Here is a 10,305-nt window from a genome sequence, read left to right as displayed (position 1 = left end):
TTGGGAATAATACAATTTTGAACTGCAAAATATAGTATAAATGAAGTATAATGAATGGAAAAATGATATTTATGTTATTTAGTCCAATTTGAGACATTTTCAAACAATTGAAAGGGAAATTTGAACATCTTGGTCCAGAAACGGGACAAAGTACTGGATGGACAAAATGGTTTTTAAATTAAAAAAATCAAAAGTAATCAGAAATTCTTGAAATTTGTTCTGACATCATGGTTTCATATAGGGAGTCTGTGGTAAAAATTTGAAATGGATTTGCAAAAGTTGTCGTGTATGTAGTTTACGAAACGAGCCATCTCCGAACAAGTTTCAGAGAACTCAGAAGGATTCTTTGAGATTTTGAGTCAGAGTGATGTTCGAGTTGGAGTTTTACTTGCAATTTTTTTTGTAGTCATAAGATATGAAGAATTGTGTAATTTTGAATTTTGGCGATTTTTTGAATCCATTTGACAATTTTTAATTTTTATTCCAAACTAGAGTATTTAAATTGAATTTGAACTAAAAGTGCATGAAATAATGACATTTTTTTGTTGTAGCATGCTAACTTTTTTGTATATGCAATAGACTGCATAAATTGGTTCATGTTAAATTTGGGTTATTTTTTGAATTTGTTTTGTAATTTTTATTTTTTTTGAAATGAAAAGAATTAGTTCATATAAATTGAAATATAGCTAATAGTGATCGAAGTAATGTAATATTTTTCGTTAAAGCATGAGTAAGAATTGTTGTGTGAAATGGGCAATGAAATTTTTCATTATTTGAAGAAATTTGTGAAAATTTGAATAGTATTCAAATAAATTTCTGAAAACAAATTCAAAAAAACCACTTTGCCGAGTGCCCTGACACGACACTCGGCAAAATGTGACTATGCTGAGTGTCGTGTCAGGGCACTCGGCAACAGCTGACTTTGCCGAGTGCCAAGATCTGGCACTCGGTAAACCTTGTCTTTGCCGGGTGCTAGATCGGAGCACTCAGCAAAGTCACGAACACTTAGCCGTGGCCGCGCCCACACACGCGCGCACACACACAGACAGCGCCCACACACCCCGCCCCCGCCGCACCCCGCCGCCGCACCCGCGCCACCTCCCCGCCCGCGCCGCCGGCGGCCGGCAGCGACGCATACCCGCCCCCACACCCGCCCGGTCCTCGACGCGCCGCCGGCCCGCCTCGACGCCGACCCGCGCCCGCGCCTCGACCCCTCCCACCTGCGCGCCGCCTCGACGCCGGCCCTCCTGCCGCGCCAAGATGCCAGCAGCGGGCCTCCCTGTCGCGGCCGGCACCTCCGGCCCGCGCCTCGACCCCAGGCTGCGGCGACCCCGGGGCGGCTCACGGCGGCCGCGCCCGCCACCGACGCCCCGGAGCCAGCGCCCGCGGCGCGGCACCCGGCCCCCGACCCGCTCGCCTGCGCTTGCCGGTCCGGGCGACGCGCTCAAACACACGCACAGACGCCGCACCCCGCCCCCGCCGCAAGACCCGCGTCACCTCCCCGGCCGCGCCGCCGCCCCTACCGCTGCACCCCGCCCCCGCCGCGTCCACGTCCCCGCCCCGGAGGCCGCGTCCACATCCCCGCCCCATAGGCCGCGCGGGCTCCTGACGCTGACGCCCGACCGGCCCCCGACGCCGCCTCCCCGACCCGACAGTGGTGTCCCCGGGGCCCGGCTCGTCCCCGGACCAGCCCCCGGCGTGCCGACCCCGCCCCCAAAGCGCCGCGCCGCGCCCTCGGCGCCCGACTCCGCCCCGGTGCCCGACCCCGGCGCGCGTCCCCACCCCCTGAGCGACCGGTCCCCGCCCCCGGTGCGCCGCGACCCCGCCCCGGTGCGACCATTCCAGCCCCCGGTGCCGCCCGTGACGTGTTCAGCGAGAAGTCGGAACCGCGAGTCCACTCCACTCCGGCCACGACTACACCGCCGACCCTCGATAAGCAATGCAACCGCCCCCGTTATTGATAATGTTCGTAGATTATGGAACCGCAACCTAGTTAGGCGTCTCCCATTCGGAAGAAATACAATTGAGATATGTGGATCTTTGCATATCTATAATTGTATCTATTTCGAATTGTCCACGTTATTTGGACAGCCCGAGGATGCGTAAATACGGTTAGTTTTCATGGTCCACTCCTATCCGAGACAGAGTCTCGGCATCACCTCCCCGTTGTTCTCCGGATACACAATCTCCCTTTCGGGACGTGTATCTGGAGAACAGCGGGGAGGTGCTGCCAAAATTTTGTCTCGAATGGTAGTGGACCATGAAAACTGGCCGTATGTACGCTTCCTCGGGTGGGATTAGGACCTACCTTCACCTATTAGAATGTAGGGACAACACGTAGTTGCATTTGACTTTTATTCTCACTTCGGTCTAGAGGATGGATGACCGTCATTGGATGTACACGGGCCGTCCAAGTCAGGCTACCATGACCGATGAATGGATTCGAAAGACCAATGATTTTTTGGAAGCCGCGTGGAGTCAGGCTGAAGGCTCGAGTTGCTTGTGGTGTCCGTGCAACAGATGTAGAAATAAGAAACGGAAAATGAAGAAGGTTATGGGCCAACATCTTTGCAAGTATGGATTTACGCCAGACTATACCCGGTGGATCTTTCATGGTGAAGGCCACCGTATGAGGGACGAGGTCGTGAGGCAACGCATCGATGATTGTGATGCTGATGGTGGGGTTGGAGACATGTTACATGACTATCATGAAGCACATTTCGGTGATGGACCGCAGGAGGAGGAGCTAGAGGCATCCGCAAAGGCGTATTTCGAGATGTTGGAGGCTGCACAGGAACCACTTCACGGTCATACAAAGGTTTCTCAGCTGGACGGCATCGAACGGCTAATGGCCTTGAAGTCTCAGTTTAGCCTGAGTCGAGACATCTTCGACAGTCTGTTGACCGTGTTTGGAAGCATGCTTCCAGAAAATCACATTCTGCCAAAGTCAATGTATCAGGCACATAAAATTCTCGGTCCACTTAAGATGCCATATGAGCATATACATTCTTGTCCAAATGGGTGTATCTTATTTAGGAAGGAGCATGAGAAAGATGCTTACTGTCTAAAATGTAAAGCCTCTAGGTTCCTCGAAGTGGACTCTGGTGATGGTCAGCCTAAGAAGCAGCTCACGATTCCCGTGAAAATCCTACGCTACCTTCCTTTCATTCCGAAGATCCAACGACTATTCATGACCGAGGAATCCACGCAACAGATGACCTGGCACAAGAAAGGTGTTCGATACAACCCTGACAAGATGGTGCATCCATCCGATGGTGAGTCATGGAAGAATTTTGATAGGATTCATCGTGACAAGGCTAATGAAGCTCGTAATGTACGTATTGCGCTTGCAACAGATGGGTTCAATCCTTATGGGATGGTGGCCGCCTCGTACTCATGCTGGCATGTGTTTATCCCTCTGAATCTCCCTCCAGGGGTCCTATTTCAACGACAGTCCATATTCGTGTCGTTGATTATTCCAGAGCACCCGGGGAATAAAATGAGTGTTTACATGGAGCCTCTGATTGATGATTTGGTCAAGGCATGGGACGAAGGGGTGTGGACCTATGACCGAGCAACAAAGACAAATTTTAGAATGTATGTTTGGTACCAATTCTCCCTGCATGACTTACCCGCGTATGGCATATTCTGTGGCTGGTGTACTCACGGGAAGTTCCCATGTCCAACATGCAAGGCAGCTCTGCAATTCATCTGGTTGAGGAAGGGGGGTAAGTATTCGTCGTTTGACAAACATCGACAATTCCTCCCCGCTGACCATCCTTTTAGACAAGACGTTAAGAGCTTCACGAAAGCTGTAAGAGTTACAGAAATTGCACCGCCGATCATGACGGGTGCTGCGATTCATGCTCAGATAGACGCTCTTCGAGTCAACGATGGCGGTGGTTTTGTTGGGTACGGTGAGGAACAGCTTGGACTCAAAAGTCTAGGCTATGGAGGCTCCCTTATATTGATGCACTTCATACATGCACTCTGTTCGCTGTGTTGTGGCTGCCTGGCCGGTGGTTGGTGCTGATTTACTGTGAGAGAAAAATATTGCTGACGGACTAGTAGCTGGTGGCTGGTGCTGGTATGGTGTAAGAAAAAAACATTGTTGACTGGTTGTAGCGAACATAGTGATCATATCCCATATCCTGTTAGCAAAAAATGAACTCGTGACATTCAATTCAAGGGCCTCCTGAGAAATCGATGGCAATGCTCGGGGACAAAGATCGACAATAGTTACTTCTTTTGGATTAACTAGTAGGGTGCACGTGCAGCATCGCACGTGTCTGAAAAATAATTTTGCGAAAAAATAATCATACTAAATTTTAGTTGCAACAAGTATTTTTAAGAAACTATATATAGTGAAAACAAACATCGAGGTCTCAATTATGGTGAAAATAGACAAAATATTCGAAACATGAAAAATATATAATTATAAAAATAAATAAATGATATGTATAAAATAGTATATAATGGAATGTATAAGTATATAATTATAAAAAATATGTTCAAAACATCATACCGCTACGAACACAGATGCTTTCCCAACGATGCATGTGTTCTATTCACTGCAAATAAACTGAATAATGCTCCAAATAGCCCTCGTCGAGTAGGAGGCGAAGTTGCGTTATTCTCTGGGGCCTCGACAGGCGACGTCTGGTTTGCCGCATGCTTTTCTACCGCTCGCTGTCCATGCCTCCCTCATCCGCACCGCGGTTCGCCTCATATACGCACTGCCGCATACTTCCTGCGTTACCGAACGTTGTCACCGTCGATACATGCTGCTTAGTTGCCGTCATCAATAGTCATAAGCCACCGGCACCGGCCCATCACGTGCAATGATGCAAGCGTAATCAATCATGGCTATGTGCATGTTTATATGCACACAACCAAACAAGACCATCATCATTTCTTTTGCAAATCTGATAGGCGCAATGCCTCTGTACCTGTGTGCAAGCTTAGTGCCCATTGATGTCATGCCCGCGCGACAAGCGCGTGCTATATGTTGATACAATACTATCTAAAATTTTGATATAATAGAGTGCCGTGCTGCATGCACGTGTTTATAAAAAAATATTAAACACACATTTAAATTCATTGGAGGAACAAGAAACCAGAAACCTGTAAAAGTTTCAGAGGCTCCTATCAAGTTAGAGCATAATTTGCACCTACAAAGTAGTCTCTAGGGAAATGAACATTGACCTCTATCGGTAAATACTACACATTTAAGCCTATTAGCCAACATGCGTTGCTAGACATTGTGAACTCATCTACCTGTTGCTATGAATAAAAAAAATAAACTAAAATCTTCATGGATGAACAATATACACAATTGTGTAGAGGTACATATTATTTGTTTAAAGAGTTACAAAGAAAATCAGTTAATTACAAAATAAAACATATTTTTTTTTCAAAAATTATAAGGTGTCTGTGATAATATTTGCTATTTAAAACTCAAGTCAGATTCATTCACAAGTTAAATGCACACACCAACAGAAAACTCAGATGATGACATGCATAATAAAAGAGAATGTGATGGAAATATAAATTTGCACCTCAAAAGCATTGATAAGCACAAATATTTACAATTTAGTGAGAACAACATCTGAGCAGAATACCTAAACATGTGCATTTTAGTAAGGCATATAGACATGAAATGCTCCTTCGAACAAGCCATGTATATATCGCATTGGCACAAGAGAAGCAGATTAATAAGCGAAAAACACCATAAAAACAAAATATTAAATGCATGTTCACCAAGTTCAGAGATAAGGCCACCATTAGATTAAGAGGAAAGCCAAATGAAACAGAATATAGGACTGGATCACCCAAACAAACAATAGACACAACACCACCCACGTCGTCCTCATCCCTCAAGAACATCACAGCCTGGCACCAGTCTTCTGCAGAGTGGTGTCGAGGCGAGCCCCACGCTGATGCAGCTCCCCATCAGCATGGACTTTTCTCGTGGTCTCTACCCTCGGTTAGGCAGCCACAGAGCCACCCACACCTCCCCTCTAGACACCTCTGCAAATGAAGTAGCTAGTAATCGCTCACTGATGTTATTGTTATATATCGCAAGGTGAACCAAACAATTACTGAACTAATTATCAAACTGTCAAATAAACACCAAAAAAGAGGTAGATAGCAACTGCAGTGACTTCTTGCAAAAGTTTTATCAAATTCTACTATGCAAACAAATTGTGATGAAATTTGAAATAAAAGGAGAAACATAAAACATCTATATCTGAAACAGTAAGCCAAAGGAGGTATAATGATTATTTATCAGCAAAACTACACAATGAGATTTCAGATGTTCTGTTGTGAAGATATGAGGAAAAATACTTGGGTTGTTTGTATCTACACTTTTCAGGATCAATCCTTCCAAAGGCTTGGAAAGTACATTAAAAAAAAGGCAGGTAGAACATTAGAATGTGCAGTGCCATTTCAATAAGTTGCAGTTGCTTCAAAACCAACCAGCACTGCACCTCTAGATTTGAATTTTGGACAACCACTTCATATTCACTGTATCATGGTTACCCCTTTCTAACAAAGAATTAAAATTATTTTCTAGCTAGCGGCCATTTTGTCAATTAGATGAGACTAAATATAGTCTTTTGCATTCATCCAAAGGATTTGAACAACAGAAAGCAGCACGGACAACATCATGTATCAATTGCAAATACAAGGTAACAGCGAAAGCTTATTTCATTAGTTTTGGCGTTAAAAATGCAGTAAAACTGAGTAAAAGCCATATATTAGAACAATCAAGAGATAACCAATTCTTAGGAAGAATGTTAAGCAATATCGGGGAACCAAAAAACAAACTCTTGTGAGTTGTGACAGTTCCATGACAGAATCAGTTATGTCATTGGCAACAAAATTTTACTACATGTGGGCTACTGGCCAGGGTATTCACTCCAAAATGGGGAAAATGCATACTTCGGTTGAAGAGCTGAGAATACAAGTAATGAATTTAAAGTAGAAGATAGAGCACTCAGCACAGGTAGCATTCACAAAGGAAGTGTGCTTTCAAGAACTGAAAAGTGTGACAGAAGCTATAACTGACAGTGGCCCCTCCTGAAAAATTGTAGTTCAACAATGATCACCCATTGAGATAGTAATCGACAAATGGGCCCAGTATAATAAGTGAAATTGCTTGAATTGGTGCAGTTTTGCTCAGCAGCTCAAATGATCCAATGTTGTACTTCTTCTGAAAGGAGCCAATGGTCTGGGAAGAGGTAACATATTGTCAGCACAACTCATGTATAACGGAGCTTTATCAAACAGCCTAAGCATTATTGCAGAAAGTAACGTCCCAACAATAATTCTTTTCGAGGCTCAAAAACAATAATTCTTTTCAACATTAAGGACTAAAAAATTTCAACTTTCCATCAACAACTCAGATATGCTATCAAAGTTCAGTAATTTTTTTCAAACCTCAAAGGCCACACCTTTTTTCTAGTAAAACACAAACTTCAAAGACCACATTTTTGTTAATAAAACATCATCTAGAGGTGAATAATTTGAAACAAGGCCAGACATTGCTTCAAGCTGACTCTAGTTATTTTAAACTTGGAGGATATATATAACAGGCGAGGAAAGTTGTACAGCAGAAGACAACAATAATGTAAGGAAGCACAAAGGAGCATCTATGACGAGAGCTGCGAATGTGCAGCTCATGATGCATCATACGGTTTGAACTGATAAACATTAGATTCCTTCTTACCCGGTGGCCTGTATTATCGTATTAAGATCTGTGTTACAAAGTTTTGAATTCAAGGGGTCGATGCCTTATTGCCTAGCTATACTAAATACACCTTCGTTTGGGTGTCATCTCAATTGGCAATAACTGATAACGATGTAGCCTACAGCTACAGCAGTGAAGCAATGCCCAAAGCAGATCAATGTCTTCGATAATAGTGGGAGCAGAAAGGTAAGTCATCAATCTCTGACATTAGGACAAACCAAATAAGTAATTAGTAGCCTGTAGCCAATTTTAACATATCTCATCATTGTATCAGTCTAACCAATTTCAGCATATCTCGTTATTATTAACCATATCAGGTCCAAATAAGGTCTACAGCGCTACATCATAATCACTTGCTAAAACACCACTGCACATTGCAGAATATGATTAAGGCACCAAAAACTAAAATTCTTAGCCTCACAAACAAGGAAAACACAAAGTAAAAGTTTAGCATGAAAGATGGTTACAAACAAGGAAAGGAGCTCACAATCTGCTGCAGCGACGTGCAGAACACAGCCACACGCGCGCAAAGGAATCCCTTGGCAGTGACCTCGCCATCCGTGACCGTGCATATCCCGACGCCGGGCCGCCATGACAACCACCGCAGAAATAACCTTGGTGGTGTAGTGCTTGATGTTCAGCACCCATTCCAGCCTCATGTTATTCAGAAACAATCCCGACACTCTTGCTAAAGGATTAATTACTAAACTGGCATTAGTTGCTGTAAGTGAATATTTTCAATTTGGCCAGCCCCCGTTTCCCAACCAAATTGTTGGCAATTTAGGAGCCTCAAACAAGCTAGCTGATTATTGCAATATGCCCGTTCCCTCTGCAAGGCAATCTGATTACGTAACTGTTTCCTGGGTGCCCAAATGCAATTACCAAAATCCTGATGGGACTTGCTGTTTCTCAAGTGATAAGACCAACTCCAAAATGACAGAGACAAAGAACTAATCAGTGAACTACCAGCGCAAACAATGCCTTTTTCTTTTCCAGATCCAATCACCAAGCAAACTGGTGAGAAATCCCGACACTGCATTATTGTAGAAAATAGAAACCAAGCATGTGCACTTACTTTAGAAACAGGGTTTCTCGTGTGCTTGCCGCCATAGTCAAGGAGATCAGGGGTGGGTATGTTGGCGTGGAGAAGAAGAGATGAACGGTGGAGGATATACTGGCTTACCGTTGCAGCAGGGAAATGGCGAAGGCGGAGATTTTGAGCGCGCCCCCATGGCTCCACGGGAAGGATGGGTCCACGAAAATAGACGAGGCCTCGCAGGTGGGTCGCCGCTGTGGATGAGGAGGACGAACTGCGCTCCCCCACTGCCTGCAAAAAAATGTTGCTGCCCCAAACGCGTACCACACCTTTCGCAGAATGAGGTTGCCGAGGCCACCGCCGTGTGGGAGAGCAACGGGACGACGGGGCAGCCCACATGAGGGAGCAAGCAGCAGGAACGCAGGAGAGGGGCGAGTGGCGATACTCACCTGACCGGCTGGCGAGCGCGGCGGCCACCGCCACCAGCAAGAAGAGGCAAGCCACATCGGCCATGGAGCATGCTGTGATGCAAATGGGGAGGCGGATCCGCTACCGTGGGTTCACCGCGAAGCAGATGTAGGTGCGGCTCTTGCTGCGCGGAACCAGGAGCCCACGGACGGCGAGCCCTCCTGCTGGGCGATGGCGGATGCCGCGGGGCGACGCGAGAGGTCGACCCCGGAGCGCCGGATCGGGGCGAAGGCGGCGGCGGCGGGGTGATTGGAACGGAACGGCGAGGCGTGGAGCCGTGACCTCCCATCGTGGGGCCTGGGGCTCGAGGCGGCCGGGATGGTGGGCAACGGGGCGGAGGCGGAGAAGGCCAGCGGATCGGGCGGGTCCACCTTCCCTCGCGCTGCGGCCTCACCGCCCCTCGCGCCGCGACCCCCCGGCCCCTCGCGGCGCTTCTCCCCGCGCGGCATGCCGCCGCTCTGTGCGCCGCCCATCGGGGGCCTTCGGGCTGCCGCGACAGGGGAGGGGAGCAGCTACGGGGAAGGGGAGGGGACTGGGGAGCAACGCCGGGGAGAGGTGGGGAAGCAGGAAAGAGGAGGGGCGCCGCGCCGGGCAGGGGAGGGAGGGGAGCAGCGCCGGAGCGCGTGATTGACGGGAAGAGAGGGAGGAAGCGGAGATTTCGGGCGGGTTCACGCGGGCGGGTAGGCTTAGGGTCGGTGTTAAAAAAACGTCAAATCATGGGAAATATTTTAGAAACTCTATTTTTTTTCTTGATCTTTTAGATTTTCATGTTGCGGCTATACGGTGATGAATGTTGACCTAAAAAAAGCGACATATGCAACAACTGAGTGTAGCAAAGATGCGGATGTTGCGGTGGTTTTGCGGGCACACAAGGAGGGATAGAGTCCGGAACGAAGTTATTCGGGATAGGGTCGGGGTGGCACCAATTGAGGAGAAACTTACTCAGCATCGGCTGAGATGGTTTGGACATGTTCAACGAAGGCCTCCTGAGGCGCCGGTGCGTATTGGGGTTCTTGAGCGGGTCGATAATGTAAAGAGGGGTAGAGGT

At 47.0% G+C, this 10,305-nt stretch overlaps 1 protein-coding gene across 2 annotated transcripts; it reads right to left on the bottom strand.

Annotated features, from left to right (window-relative positions):
* Nucleotides 1-5,711: 5,711 nt before the first annotated feature.
* LOC120644896 lies at nucleotides 5,712-9,909 on the bottom strand. Of its 2 annotated transcripts, XM_039921638.1 has the most exons (4): nucleotides 9,239-9,871; nucleotides 8,937-9,134; nucleotides 8,241-8,441; nucleotides 5,712-7,234 (listed from the first exon to the last, which is right to left on the bottom strand). In XM_039921638.1, exons 1-4 carry the CDS (start codon nucleotides 9,300-9,302, stop codon nucleotides 7,191-7,193), a joined length of 507 nt encoding a protein of 168 aa, XP_039777572.1. In that variant the 5' UTR covers nucleotides 9,303-9,871; the 3' UTR covers nucleotides 5,712-7,190. The 2 variants fall into 2 exon arrangements, 1 of the variants encoding a protein (XP_039777572.1); XR_005663977.1 differs by having other exon boundaries at nucleotides 8,241-8,786; nucleotides 8,937-9,909.
* Nucleotides 9,910-10,305: the final 396 nt, after the last annotated feature.

The sequence above is a fragment of the Panicum virgatum genome, chromosome 8K (genome assembly GCF_016808335.1).
Source record: "Panicum virgatum strain AP13 chromosome 8K, P.virgatum_v5, whole genome shotgun sequence".
Classification (NCBI taxonomy): domain Eukaryota; kingdom Viridiplantae; phylum Streptophyta; class Magnoliopsida; order Poales; family Poaceae; genus Panicum; species Panicum virgatum.
Note: the sequence above shows the minus strand (reverse complement) of the source record. Positions and strands in the feature narration are given on the sequence as shown.